Source organism: Ornithorhynchus anatinus, chromosome 3 (assembly GCF_004115215.2).
Source record: "Ornithorhynchus anatinus isolate Pmale09 chromosome 3, mOrnAna1.pri.v4, whole genome shotgun sequence".
NCBI classification, from domain to species: domain Eukaryota; kingdom Metazoa; phylum Chordata; class Mammalia; order Monotremata; family Ornithorhynchidae; genus Ornithorhynchus; species Ornithorhynchus anatinus.
In genome coordinates this window covers 17759143-17774405 of record NC_041730.1, presented here as the reverse complement: position 1 = coordinate 17774405, position 15263 = coordinate 17759143, and the positions used below count along the sequence as shown (strand labels likewise).

General features: G+C 54.6%; 1 protein-coding gene across 1 annotated transcript in view; it reads right to left on the bottom strand.

The window, feature by feature from the left end:
* SLC15A3 (solute carrier family 15 member 3) overlaps window positions 1-15263 on the bottom strand; it is a 17243-nt gene extending 1980 nt beyond the window's left edge. Inside the window, exons 1-6 of the mRNA XM_029060927.2 lie at window positions 14222-15263; window positions 7825-8114; window positions 4831-4981; window positions 2828-2914; window positions 1545-1713; window positions 857-1015 (exon numbers count right to left, since the gene is read on the bottom strand). Of these exons, the coding sequence (XP_028916760.1) occupies window positions 857-1015; window positions 1545-1713; window positions 2828-2914; window positions 4831-4981; window positions 7825-8114; window positions 14222-14764 (1399 nt within the window). The 5' untranslated portion in view covers window positions 14765-15263. The remainder of the gene's footprint in view (window positions 1-856; window positions 1016-1544; window positions 1714-2827; window positions 2915-4830; window positions 4982-7824; window positions 8115-14221) is intronic.

Below are 15263 nucleotides of genomic sequence, written 5' to 3'. Positions count from 1 at the left end.
CCACTTGTCAGCTGTGTGACTGTGGGCGAGTCACTTCACTTCTCTGTGCCTCGGTTACCTCATCTGTAAAATGAGGATGAAGACTGTGAGCCCCACGTGGGACAGCCCGATGACCCTGTATCTCCCCCAGCGCTTAGAACAGTGCTGTGCACATAGTAAGCGCTTAATACCGACATTGTTATTATTATTAAAACGGGTATTAAGACCGTGAGCCCCACATGGGGTGGGGACTGTGCTCAACCCGATTTGCTTGTATCCACCCCAGCGCTCAGTACAGTGCCTGGCACATAGTAAGCACTTAAAAAATGCCACGATCATTATTTTTGTTATCGTCACTTCGCTTCTCTGTGCCTCAGTTCCCTCAGCTGTAAAATGGGGATGAAGACTGCGAGCCCCCAGTTGCAGTCCAACCTGATTATCTTCTATCTACCCCAGGGGTTAGTGCAGTGCTTGGCATGTAGTAATAATAATAATAAGCACTTAATGAATACTGTTATTAGAGAAGCAGCCTGGCTCCGTGGAAAGAGCCCGGGATTGGAGGTCAGAGGCCATGGGGTCGAATCCCAGCTCTGCCGCTCGTCAACTGTGTGACTGTGGGCAAATCACTTCACTTCTCTGTGCCTCAGCGACCTCATCTGTAAAATGGGGATGAAGACCGTGAGCCTCACGTGGGACAAACTGATGACCCCGTATCTCCCCCAGCGCTTAGAACAGTGCTCTGCACCTAGTAAGCGCTTAACAAATACCCACATTATCATCATTATTGGACCGCCCTTGCGTTTGCCCCAAGGCCCCCCCCCCCAAGTCCAATCGCCGGGGAAGGAGCCGGATCGTGGGGGTCGGGGCGGCGGCCCACCTGGGATGCTGGCGAAGATCTCGCTGATTCCGATGAGCAGGTACTGGGGCACCTGCCACCAGATGGGCAGGGGCGCCGCCACGTACTCCACCAGCCCGATGCGCTGAATCACCGTCTCGTTGCGGTGGACCAAACGCAGGCGCTCCGTCTCCAGGATACCTGGGAGGGGCAGAGGACCACCGTAGACGCCCCCTCTACGCCGTCTCTCCCTCCGGACCGCAAGCTCCTTGTGGGCAGGGGATGTGTCTGTTGTATCGTACTCTCCCAAGCGCTTGGGACGGTGCTCCGCACACAGGAAGCGCCCGATAAATACGACCGACGGACGTAGGGAACCCAGGCTACCGGGACATCACCCGACGCCTCGCCCCTAGCACCACCCGCCCCGATACCCTCGGGAGGGGCAGTCCAGCCCTCCGCCTTCCCGGCTGGCCCAAGCCGCCCAGACCCAGAACATTGCCTGGCACATAGTAAGCGCTTATCAATCCCCTGCCCCCCGCACCTGACCGGGAGACGTCCAGCCTGCCGGCCCCCTGCCCTCGAGACTAAACTCTTTATGGGAAAGGGAACGTATCTGTCAATTCCCGCACCGTACTCTCCCAAAAGCTTAGTTCAGCGCCCTGCACACGGGAAGCGCTCAGTAAATACGACCGACCGACCGACAGGTCCCCACCCCCATCCCCCGGACCACCTGCCACGATCACGGAGGCGAAGCCGAAGAACATGCCCAGGGCCATCTTCTGCAGGGCCGAGGGGAGCAGCCTATGTCTCAGCAGGAAGGGGTCGATGACGCGGTCCTTCAGCGGCACCAGGGCGAGCAACACTACCACGTTGGTCAAGAGGAGCCAGGCGTCCGGGAACTGGTCGGAGGAAACTCGTTGTGGCCAGGGAGCGTGTCTGGCATAACGGACTCTCCCAAGCGCTTAGTACAGCGCTCCGCGCACAGTAAGCGCTCGGAAGATACGATCGACGTTGGCCGCGGCTCCCGGGTGCCAGGGGACCGGGCCGCGGGGAGGCCCCCTCCGTGCCAACCCCACAGAGAGGAAAGCAGGGGAGAGAGGCCCGGCCTAGGAGGCAGGGGATCCGGATTCTAACCTCGCCGCTTGCCTGCTGGGTGACCTTGGGCAAGTCGCTTCACTTCTTCCCACCTCAGTTGCCTCATCTGTAAAATGGGGATTAAATACCTCTTCTCCCTCCCCCTCAGATTGAGCCCCAAGCGGGACATTGACTGCGTCCTAGCTAATTTTCTTGTGTCGACCCCAGGGCCTAGTACAGGGCTGGGCGCTTAGTGTTTAACAAATACCAAAATAAGAAGCAGCATCCCCGCTCTGCCACTTGTCAGCTGTGTGACTGTGGGCAAGTCGCTTCACTTCTCTGTGCCTCAGTTACCTCATCTGTAAAATGGGGATAAAGACTGTGAGCCTCACGTGGGCCAACCTGATGACCCTGTATCTCCCCCAGCGCTTAGAACAGTGCTCTGCACATAGTAAGCGCTTAACAAATACCAATATTATTATTAGTGGATAGAGCACGGGCCTGGGAGTCAGAAGGTCATGAGTTCATGACCTTGGGCAAATCACTTCACTTCTCTGGGCCTCAGTTCCCTCATCTGTAAAATGGGGATGAAGACTGAACCCTATGCAGGACAGGGACTGTGTCCAACCTGATTATCTTGCATCCATCCCAGCGCTTAGAACAGGGCACATAGTAAGCGCTTAACAAATACCATTATTATTAATTATAATTGTTAGGGGTGGGGGTGCGGCTTGATGGGGCTGGTCTGGGAGACTCAGAATCTTCCTCTTCCTTTTCTTCTGCCTCCTCCCCAGTTCCCACCCACGAAAGATGGGGGAAGTTTCAGTTCCTCCTCTAGAGCTCTGAAGGAGAAGTGAGGGTCTGGGTCCGAGCTGGGTGGGGCGGGAGGGGGTAGGGGCACGGGAAGGGGGTGGCGGGCGAGGGGCAGGGGGCCCTCACCGTGTAGCTGTGACTGCTGGGCGGGCCAGACGGGAAGAAGTTCGGAATGAGGAGGTGCAGGCCTTGCAGAAAGTACGTGGACTGCATCTGGGGGGAGAAGCGGAAGCTCGTTGTGGGCAGGGAACGAATCCTACAACCCTCTTATATTGTAGTCACGAGAAGCAGCACGGCCTAGTGGATAGAGCGCAGGCCTCGGAGTCGGAAGATCGTGGGTTCTAATCCCGGCTCCGCCACTTGTCCGCCGTGTGACTTTAGGCGAGTCATTTCACTTCTCTGGGCCTCAGTTCCCTCATCTGGAAAATGGGGATTGAGACTGTGAGCCCCACAGGGGACGGGGACCGTGCCCGACCCGATAGGCTTCTATCTACCCCAGAACTTAGTAGAGTGCCTGGAACACGGTAAGTGCTTCACAAAATTTAGTCTCCCGAGCACTTAGTACAGTGTGTCGCACACGGTAAGCGCTCAGTAAATACCAATGATGAGAAGGGAGAGGGAGAGAGAAGCTTTCTTGAGCCCCAGCTCCCCTTGAACTCTGCCCCAGGGGAGGTGACCCTAAAGGTCTCCCCTCCCCTCATCTTCAGTTCCACTTTGGTTCAGCTGGGACCCTGACCCCATCCTGAACTGGGGGAAGAGGAGGGAGGCCAGACCAGTTCCTCTACACTGTAAGCTCTTTGTGAGCAGGAAACACGTCTACCAACTTGAAGATGTCGTACTGTCCCAGGCGTCTAGCACAGTGCTCTGCACACAATCAGGACTCGAAAAAACACCCTTGGTTGATCAACCTGATCCCAGCAGAGGAAAGAGGCCCACAACCGAGGTTGGACTGCCGACGCCAGCAAATATCAAGGTCTAGGCCGGCTCTGTTGTATTGCACTCTCCCCAGCACTCAGTACAGTGCTCTGCACGGACAGTAAGCACTCGGTAAATACCACTGATGGATTGGGAATGATAGTTGGTAATTCCCATTTTCTCCAAAGGGAGGGGAATTAAGGTTGTGCCCCAGTTTAGCTCCACACCCTAGGGCAATCACATAGGTCACCAGTCCCCCCTCCCTCTTCCTCCCTCCACCCGGCCCCGGCCCAAGATGGCAGTGGAGCCCACCTGCTGATAGGGGTAGTCCGGCCCTGCCTGGGCACTGCCCTTTGATGAGGTGGCGAAGGTGCAGAAAGGAGAGCCGAAGGGTCCTCTCTAGAACCCCTCACTCTAGGCTTCAAGGCTGTCCATCACCTTGCCCCCTCCTACCTCTCCTCCCTTCTCTCTTTCCACCGCCCACCCCGCACGCTCCGTTCCTCTGCCGCCCACCTCCTCACCGTCCCCCGTTCTCGCCTATCCCGCCGTCGACCCCCGGGCCACGTCCTCCCGCGGTCCCGGAACGCCCTCCCTCCTCACCTCTGCCAAACTAACTCTCTTCCCCTCTTCAAAACCCTACTTAAAGCTCACCTCCTCCAAGAGGCCTTCCCACACTGAGCCCCCCTTTTCCCTCTGCTCCCTCTGCTCCCCTCCACCCCCCCTTCACCTCTCCTCAGCTAAGCCCTCTCTTCCCCCCTTTCCCTCTGCTCCTCCCCGTCTCCCGTCCCATTCCCTCAGCACTGTACTCGTCCGTTCAACTGTGTATACTTTCATTACCCTATTTATTTTGCTAATGAGATATACATCACTTTGATTCTATTTATTTGCTATTGTTTTAATGAGATGTTCATCCCCTCGATTCTATTTATTGCCATTGTTCTTGTCCATCCGTCTCCCCCGATTAGACCGTGAGCCCGTCAAAGGGCAGGGACTGTCTCTGTTACCGATTTGTCCATTCCAAGCGCTTAGTACAGTGCTCTGCACAAAGTAAGTGCTCAATAAATACTATTGAATGAATGAATGAATGAACCCCTCATTTTCTCTCAGTCCTGCAATGGCCTCCACGTGCCTGGGACGGCCTTGGGGAGTGAGACAACCCAGCCCACAGACCTTCTCTCACCCAGACCCCACCCGGGCCCGGGAGCAGGGATCACCTGGAAATACACCATCCAGTAAGGCACCAACGTCAGCAACACTGGAAGAATCTTCACCAGGACGCGGAAGTTGGCAATATCCTCCTGGCGAGAGGGACCCTGAGGGGAAGACCCCCGCTCCGAAATCACCTCGGCTCCCGGAGGCGCCCGCCTGGGGGAGGAACAGGCCGTGGGACCGGAGAGGTTAGTATCCCCTCGCTCTCGCTCAGACCCCCTTCTGCTCACTCAACCTGCTCCTGCTGCCCCCCTCTCCAGTGTCTTCTTGGTTCCTTCCAATCAGCCGCCGCGTTCATCAATCAGTCTACGCAATGATTGAGCACCTACTGCGGGCAGAGCACTGGGCTGAGCACATGGGAGAGCTGAGTAGACACTGGGGCTTGTCTGCCCGAGCCACAGTGCTTGGTTGGTAATAATAATAATAATCATGTTGGTATTTAAGTGCTTACTATGTGCAGAGCACTGTTCTAAGCGCTGGGATAGATACGGGGTCATCAGGTTGTCCCACGTGAGGCTCACAGTTAATCCCCATTTTCCAGATGAGGGAACTGAGGCCCAGAGAAGTGAAGTGACTCGCCCACAGTCACACAGCTGATAAGCGGCGGAGCGGGGATTCAAACCCATGACCTCTGACTCCCAAGCCCGGGCTCTTTCCACTTAGCCATGCTGGTACTGGGGGTGGTACTAAAGTCAGCCAGGCAGTCAGTCATATTTATTAGAGAAGCCCCATGGACTAGTGGATAGAGCACGGGCCTGCGAGTCAGAAGGTCCTGGGTTCTAATCCCAGCTCCGCCACTTGTCTGTTGTGTGAGCTTGGGCAAGTCACTTCACTTCTCTGAGCCTCGATGACCTCATCTGGAAAATGGGGATTGAAACTGTGAGCCCCTCGTAGGAGGGAGACTCCGACCAACCTGATCTGCTTCTATCCACACCAGGGCTTAGTAAACACATAGGTGCTTAATATATACTATTATTATTATTATTATTGAGCACTTACCATGGGCAAGAATACTGTACTAAGCAGTTGGGAGAGTACAATATAGCAATATGACAGGTAGATTCCCTGCCCCCATTAAGCTCACAGTCTAGAGAAGCAGCTTGAGAACTCACAGCTACCATCGAACTTTAAAAATAAAAATAAATGGTGGTACTTGTTAAGCGCTTACTATGTGCAAAGCACCGTTCTAAGCGCTGGGGGATACAAGGTGATCAGGTCGTCCCACATGGGGCTCACAGTTTTAATCCCCATTTTCCAGATGAGGTCACTGAGGCACAGAGAAGTGAAGTGACTTGCCCAAAGTCACACAGCTGGCAAGCGGGGGAGGCGGGATTCGAACCCATGAACGCTGACTCCCAAGCCCGGGCTCTTTCCACTGTGCCACGCTGCTTCTCACTGACTTAGGTTGCTTCTAAGATGAAGGGGATGGAATCCAGGAGGGGCCGGTCCACGGGACGGCAGGAAAGAGCTCGGGGGGATTGGGCGCCTTCCGCACGCACGGTTGGTCGACGGCTCCCTATAAGCCTGGGGTGGTCTGGGCTCCCTGCACCTCCCCCCGCCCCACACAGACACACCCACACACACACTCCGGCTCACAGGGACCAAGTGGCACCAAAGAGAAGCAGGACGACCTGATTATCCCTTATCTACCCCAGCTCTTAGAACAGTGCTCTGCACATAGTAAGCGCTTAAATACCAACAAAGACAATTACAAAGACAATTCCCAAATTCATCTTGTTAGTCCAGACTTCTCATCTTCTTTCGATTAGACTGTAAGCCCATCAAAGGGCAGGGACTGTCTCTTTCTGTTACCAATTTGTACATTCCAAGCGCTTAGTAGGGTGCTCTGCACATAGTAAGTGCTCAATAAATACTATTGAATGAATGAATAATGATTGATCAGCGATCCTGGACCCAACCACAGTCCATGGGTGAATCTTAGTACAGTGCCGTGCACATAGTAAGCGCTCAATTGAGTGAATCTCCAGGACTGTGCCTGTGTCCATGTCTGGTCTATCTTGTATCTACCCCAGTGTTCAGAACAGTGCCTGGCACATAGTAAGGGCTTAACAAATATAATAATAATAATAATAATGATCGATCAGCAATCCTGGGCCCAACCATGCCCCAGGACTGCATCCCCAGGACTGTGTCTTTGTCCATGTCTGACCTGATTATCTTGTATCTCCCCCAGGGCTTAGAATAGTCCTTGGCACATAGTAAGGGCTTGACACACGTGATAATGGTAATAATAATAATAATAACCACGGATCACCAATCCCAAGCCCAACTGTGCCCCAGGATTGGGATCCGGTTCTGAGCCGTGCCCCTGCCCCAAGCAGGAAGCCACCCACTGAGGAAAGCACCACCTCTACCCCTGGCACGAGCCAGGCCCGCTTATCTCAGACTTGGGGTGTCAGTCCATCATATTTATTGAGCGCTTACCGAGTGTAGAGCACTGTATTGAGAGCCTGGGAGAATACAACCTAACAATAAACAGAAACATTCCCTGCCCACCAGGAGCTTATTCATTCATTCATTCATTCAATAGCACTGTACTAAGCGCTTGGGAATGTACAATTTGGCAACAGATAATAATAATAATAATGGTGTTGGTATTTGTTAAGCGCTTACTAGGTGCCGAGCAGTGTTCTAAGCGCTGGGGGAGACACAGGGGAATCAGGTTGTCCCACGTGGAGCTCACGGTCTTAATCCCCATTTTACAGATGAGGTAACTAGGGCACCGAGAAGTTAAGTGACTTGCCTAAAGTCACCCAGCTGACAAGTGGCCGAGCCGGGATTCGAACCCACGACCTCTGACTCTCAAGCCCGTGCTCTTTCCACTGAGCCACGCTGCTTCTCTATAGATAGAGAACAGATAGAGGCTATCCCTGCCCAATGACGGGCTCACAGTCTAAACGGGGGAAGACAGTCTAAAGGGGGGGAGACAGACATTAATCGGAGAGGAGGGTGGCCCGGGCCCATCCCTCCCATCCTACCTGGCAGAGGGACGCCACCAGGCCCGAGGCCAGCAGCCCCGGAGGGCGAGCGCCAGCATGGAAGACACCTGGCTGCCCGTGGGGGGCTTGGTGACGAAGGAGCGGCCGGGGAGGAGGAAGAGGAGGAGCGCCAGGCCCACGCAGACCACGGGGATGATGTAGCCGATGAGAAAGCTGACGTTCTGCTGCACGAAGGCCACCACCAGCAGTGCCAACACGGCCCCCAGGTTGATGCTCCAGTAAAACCAGTTGAAGAAGCGGCGGGTGGCGCCCTGGCCCAGATCCATCACCTGTGGGGAGGGCGCCGGGGTTAGGGGGTGGCGGGGGCTGGGCAGCTGGAAGGGCCAGGTGGTGCTGAACCCCTATCTCTTGCCCCCCGGAGCCGCCATCCTTCGGTTGGGACTCACGTGGGTGTGACAGAGAAAGATTCTCCCTCTCTCTCCCCTCCCCACCCCGCAACCGGTCCAGGTGCAACCCGTTTGTATCAGTCCGTCAATCAATCCATCGGTGATCTTTTTGAGCACCGTGTCTGGGCACTGTACTGAGCACTTTTGAAAGTACCATACGATATAGCTGGTAGACACGATCTCTGCCCACAAGGAATTTACAGTCTAAGGCGGCAACACCCTTTTTCCTTTGCTCCTCCCCCTCCCCCAAACCTCATCTTTGCCACCCAACTCCCCCAGGTCCCACTAATGATAATAACAATCGTGATACCAATAACGCTATCTGCTAAACGTTTACCGTGTGCCAAGCACTGTGATGTATATGGGATATTCAGACCGGACACCTGCCCCGGGTCTAAGGACGAGGAAGGAGCGGCGTTTCATCTCCGTTTTACGAATGAGGAAACTGAGGCAAATAAAAGTCAAGTGACTCATCCGAGGTCACTTAGCAGGCAAGCTGAGGGGCCGGGATTAGACCCCAGATTCCCTGACTCCCAGTCTTATGGTCTTTCCGCTAGAAATGACGAGGCCAGAAGGAGATAGGGTAGGCCGGCTGCGACCGAGTTCATTTGTAGGGTTGCCCATGTCACACGTCATACCGGCTGCAGCCTTGACACGGCTGTGTTTACATTCTACCTAGGTTCGCTTCCTCTCCCCACCAAATATCGACCGATGATATTTACTGGGCACAGAACACTGTACTAAGCGCCTGGGTGTACAAAGCCACAGAGTTGGAGGAGCCGTGTGCCAACTTTACTAAGCGTTAGGGTGGATATAAGAAAATCAGGTCCGACAGTCCCCATCCCACTTGGGGCTCACAGACTAAGGGGTACTGAATCCCCCATTTTATAGGTGAGGAAACTGAGGCCCAGAGGACATAATTGTGGCCACCCCACTATGGCGAACCCTCGGCAATCAGTCCGAAGTCCTTCGATAGGTTTATCGATGCCACCTTGCTCTCTGGATCCCCATCCCCTAGCGGGATATGGGAGCAGGTCCCTATTGCACTTATGTACGTATCTGCAATTTATTTATTTATTTAAATGTCTCTCGCCCCCTCTAGAATGTAAGTTCGGTGTGGGCGGGGAATGTGTTTGTTTATCGCTGTATTGTGCTCTCCCAAGTGCTTAGTACAGTGCTCTGCACGCAGTCGGTGCTTAATAAATCCGACCGAATGAGTGACTATTACCCCAGCAGCCTCCCTGAACACTCCAAGAGGGGCTTCTGGGGGCGGGAGGGTCCGGGGGCTCGCAAACCATCCTCTGTCAGGCAGGACTAGAGCAGCGCTAGCGATCGTTTTCACTCTGGAAGTCAGCCCCGTGCCCACAGCCCAGCCCGACCTAAAACATAAAGCAAACTCAGAGATTCCCCAGCCCGGGGAGAGGGGCGTGATTCAGGGAGAGGACTGTGCCTGGTTCCCTGAAGGACTGCCATCACTATGAACTAATATTCTCTCCTCTGACAAGACCTGCGAGACGACAGGATAAATTGCCGCAATATCTTGCCGCCTTATCCATCGACGAAGTGTCTCGAACTATGTTAATCACGGGGCCCACACCTGCTCCCCACTTCTCCCACAGCAGATTCTCTGTCCTCCTCCACTGACATAAGCCCTCCCACCTCCCTTCTGTTCTCTGGAGGGGCGGCCGCGTCCCGCCCGCCCCCCACTCCCAACCCAACCTCTGCCTCCTCTTCGTCCCCTCCCCTGGATGGGGTCTCTGCCGGTGCAATCCATCAAGCAACACCCACCCTACGACGGACAGGTCCTGGTGGACGACAGACAGAAGGCTCAACACAGAGAAGCAGCGTGGCTCAGTGGAAGGAGCCCGGGCTTGGGAGTCAGAGGACGTGGTTTCTAATTCCAGCTCCGCCACCCGGCTGCTGTGGGCCCTCGGGCAAGCCACTTCGCTTCTCTGGGCCTCAGTTACCTCATCAGGAAAATGGGGATCAAGACTGTGAGAGCCACGTGGGGACAACCTGATGACCTCGGATCTACCCCAGCGCTTAGAACAGTGCTCGGCACATAGTAAGTGCTTAACAAATACCACCGTCGTCATTATTGTCATCGACTTCCTCCCCAGTACTTTCCATCTCAGCCACTGCTCTCTCGGCTTCATTGTCCCCGTCCCTAGCTCCTTCTCTTCCTCCTTCTTCCCCTTCTCCTCTTCCTCCTCCTCCTCCTTCTCTTCTGCTTCCTCCTCTTACTTCTCTCTCTCCTCCTACTCCTTCTTCTCCTCCTCTTCTCCTCTATCCTTCCCACTCCCATCATTGTCCCTGCTTCCAACCCTCTGAGCAAGTCTTGCCCAGAGGGACTTCCCACGGGCCGCACTTGTCTCCACTGAGAGGTTCTCTCCCCTGGGGTTCTAGTTTTGGTCCTGGAGAAGTCTGCTTCACTTTCAATCATTTTTTTGAGCACTTACTGCATGCAGAGCACTGTACTAAGTACTTGGAAGAGTACAGTATAACACGGACACATTCCCCGCCCACAAGTAGCTCGCAGTCTAGAGGGGGAGACAGACATTAATATAAATAAATAAATTACAGCTATGTACGTAAATACGAATCCCCCTCCCCACCACCCTCTGCTCTTTCCCTTTCCCCTCCCCTCAGCACTGTGTTCGTTTGTATATATTATTTATTACCCTATTTATTTTATTAATAAGGTGAATATCTCCTTTCCCCTCCCCTCAGCACTGTGTTCGTTTGTATATATTATTTATTACCCTATTTATTTTATTAATAAGGTGAATATCTCCTTGATTCTATTTATCTTGAGGATGACTCATTTTGGTTGTGTTCTGTTTTGCTCTGCTGTCCGTCTCCCCCGTTTAGACTGCGAGCCCGTCATTGGGCAGGGATGGTCTCTATCTGTTGCCGAATTGTACATTCCGAGCGCTTAGTACAGTGCTCTGCACATAGTAAGCGCTCAGTAAATACTATTGAATGAATAAATACTGCGGGGCTGAGAAGGAGGATGAATAAAGGGAGCAAGTCAGGGTGACGCAAAAGGGAGTGGAAAAGAGGGTAGGAGGGCTTAGTCAGGGAAGGCCTCTGGGAGGAGATGGGCCTTCAATAAGGTTTTGACTGGAGGGACGGTGATTATCTGTCGGATTTGAGGAGGGAGGGCGTTCCAGGCCAGAGGTGGGACGAGGGCGAGGTGTCGGCGGGGAGACAGATGAGATGGAGGTACAGTGAGAAGGTTGGCATTAGAGGAGCACTTCCACTGCCCAAGTGGATTTACCAGGGCTTGGCCACGTTGTAACCTGTGCCGCTCAACATGGTCACTGAGGACAGGACAGAGGAGGCAGATGACAGATATATCACCTTCCCAGTGCTCCAACTGGCTGGCATTACTAACCCTTTGGTAGAGACAAATAGACTCCAGAGGGATTTGGACAGCCCGGGGTCACGTCCCGGCAGACCAGGATGAAATTACAAAGGGATCAGTGCAGGCTAGTGAACTTTGGGATAGAAAACAAACACAAATACAGCAGCAGAATGCTGGGGAAGACTGTGGCTGAGAAGGAGCAGCGTGGATTAGCGGAAAGAGCAGAGGACTGGAAGTCAGGAGGCATCGGTTCTAATCCCAGCTCCGCCATTTGCCTGCTGTGTGATCTTTTACAAATCACTCAACTTCTCTGTGCCTCAGTTTCCTCGTTGGTAAAATGGGGAGTCAATATTTGTTTTCCCTCATCCTTGGACTGCGAGCCCCATAAGAGATAAGGGACTGTGTCTGACTCTATCTACCCCAGTGCTTATCTTGGGGCTTGGAACTTGGGGACTGTTTAACAAATACTACACATATTATTATTATTATTCCAGTGTCATGGAGTATCGTCAGTAGGTTCAAAATATCGTTAGTTCTAACATTTTCACCAGCTCACAAATATTCCTCAAACCTACCCCAGCTTCTCTCTCTCTCTCTCTCTCTCCCTCCCTCAGATTGATGGAGGCTAAAAACCAAGAGAATTCTGATATTGAGGCAGCTGAAGCCAATGCATTCAAAGGCCTTTTCCCAAACATAAGACCCCCCACCCCCACCCAACAAAATCCTGGCTTTGAAGAACAGGGTAGAGCACGATAATTTTGGGGGAAAGCAGCCCAGGCTAGTGAAAATAGCACGAGGCTAGGAATCAGGAGACCCATTTTCTAGTCCCAGCTCTGCCATTTGCCTGCTGCGTGACTTTGGACAAGTCACTTAACCTCAGTTACCTCAATTGTAAAATGGAGTTTAAATACCTAATCTCCCTCCCCTTTGGACTGGTCGCCCCATGTGGGACAGGGACTGTGTCTGATCTGAATGTATTCTATCTACCCCAGTGCTTAGCCCAGTGTTTGATACATAATAATAATAATAACGATGATATCTGCTAAGCGTTTACTATGTGCCAAGCACCGTTCTAAGAACTGGGGGAGATACAAGGTAATCAGGTTGTCCCACGTGGGGATCACAGTCTTAATCCCTATATTACAGATGAGGTAACTGAGGCACAGAGAAGTCGAGTGACTTGCCCAGATTAACAAAGACCTTGATGACGATGATGACGATGATGCTTCTTTTCAACCACTGACTAATTTTCCGTGGCCTTCGACAAGTGACCGGGGCTAATCTGCCAGATTATAGCTTTAGAGCAGCAGCATGGCCTAGTGGATAGAGCATGGGCCTGGGAGTCAGAAGGACCTGGGTTCTAATCCCGACTCTGCCAATTTTCTGCTGCGGGACTTCGGGTGAGTCACTTTACTTCTCGGTGCCTCAATTCCCTCATCTGTAAAATGGGAATTAAGACTGTGAGCCCCATATAGGGCCGGGACCGTGCCCATCCTGATTCGCTGTATCTACTCCAGTGCTTAGAACAGCACTTGACCCAGTAAACGCTTAACAAATGCCATCGTCGTCGTCATTTCTCAGTCAGTCAGTCAATCATTGGTATTTATTGTCTACTGTGTGCAGAGCACTGTACTAAGAGCTTGGGATATAACAGAGTTGGTGGACTCAGTCCCCACCCACATGCAATTTCTTCATCTACAGAGTCATTCATCCGCTCACTACTCCTCCCACACTCAGCTAGGCCCCCAACTTCCTGAAATCCCCAGGATTCTGGGCCGCGGCCCAAGTCGACCCCATTTGTAGGAAACTCCAAGTGTGGTAAACACCCTGCTCCCACCCCTGGTCTCCTCACTCTCCCCGCAAACCCCCCAGCTCTCCTCAACCTATACCCTGGCCTCCCTCCAGCCTCCAAGGTCTTCCCGCTCACTTACCTGCCCCCGCCCCCCCCGCCATATCTCTCCACCCCCTCATCTCATCTCCCCTACCCCCAGCACTCCTCGTCCTATACCCTGGCCTCCTCCTGACCCCATCAAGTCTCCCGACCCTCTTACCTGTCCCCTGTCTCACTCCCGTCTCTTCTCTCCCTATACCCCGGTCTCCCCCCGACCCCCTGGGCCTCCCCACCCTCCCACCTGCCCCCTGCCCCACCCTCGTCTCTCCTCGCTGGTCTTCCCTTGGCTCCACAGGTCTCCCCACCCTTTTACCTGCCCCCTGCCCCACCCCCATAATAATTATAATAAAAGTTATGGTATTTGTTAAGCGCTTACTATGTGCCAAGCACTGTTCTAAGCACTGGAGTAGATACAAGGTAGTCAGGTTGCCCCATGTGGCAGTCACGGTCTATATCCCCATTTTCCAGATGAGGTAACTGAGGCCTAAAGAAGAGAAGTGACTTGCCCAAGGTCACACAGCAGACAGGTGGCGGGATCTCTCCTCACTCTACACTCTGGTCTCCCTCTGGTGCCCCAGGTCTCCCTTCCCTCTTACCTGCCTCCTGACCCATCCCCTAGGTCCCCTCACCCCCTCCCCCGGTCTCCCCCTACCCTCCAATCTCCACCCCCCTCCCCGGCCCCGCGCCCGTCCCCCGGTCTCCCCCTACCCTCCATTCTCCCTGCCCGCTTACCTGGTCGGCACCAAAGGACGTGAGGTTGGTCCTGACGGAGCTGACCGCCAGCCCCAGCAGCAGCAGCCCCGTGTACATGGTGGGAGCGCAGTAAGGACTGGGGGACACGAGTTGGCAGTCTGAGGAGGGGCAGAGGGGCTGGACCTCGGGGGCGGGCATCTCCCCGCAGAAGGAGGCCCGCCCGTCGGCAAAGGCGGTGAGGGGCAGCAGGCAGGAGGCGACCAGGTAGAGCAGCAGGCTGAGGACGATGGTGCAGTAGCGGCCCAGGTAGACGTCGGCCAGCCACCCCCCGACGGGGGACAGTAGGTATGAGGCTCCCAGGAACACCAGGGCCGCCCCGCTGGCCTGGCCCCCCTCCCAGTTGAAGTTGACGCTGTTGAGGTACAGCACCAGGTTGGCGGAGATGCCAAAGAAGGCGGCCCGCTCAAGCATCTCGGCCAGCAGTATGGCGGCCAGGGCCGCCCTGCGGCCCCTCGGGACCAGGCCCCCGACGGCCCGGACCCGCCCCAGCAGGGGCCTCTGCTCTCCCGGGGTCCCGGCCATGCTCCCTTCCTCCCTCCCCTCGCCCTTCCTTAGCTCTTCATCCCTCAGTTGCCCTGGCTCTCCTCCTCTCCCCTCTCTCTGCCTTGCTTCCCCCTCTCCAACGAGACCCCAGGAGTCCCTTCCACCCTGCCTTCCTCCGTCTCCGGCTCTCCCACTTCCCGTGTCCCTTCCAGGCCGATCTTTTCACTCGCTCCCCTCCGGTCGCCTCTTTCCCCTTCCAGTTTTCCCTCTCCTGCACCTTCCTGCCTCCTCACCTCTCCCTTGCCCCCCCCTCCCCGTCTGGCCTCGTCTCCCTCCGGATCCCTTCGCCCTCCTCGGTCCCTCCCTCCAGGTTCCGCCGGGCAGGTTCTTTCTGTGTGTCGCGACTCCAGGGCCTCCTTCACTTCTCCTTTTCACACCAACTGGCGTCATCACATGACATTTCCCTTACGAAAATGAAAGGCTCCGCTGGCCAGTCCAGAGGGCAGCTTTCCCTTTCCTCCCTCTGCTTTCCCCTTCC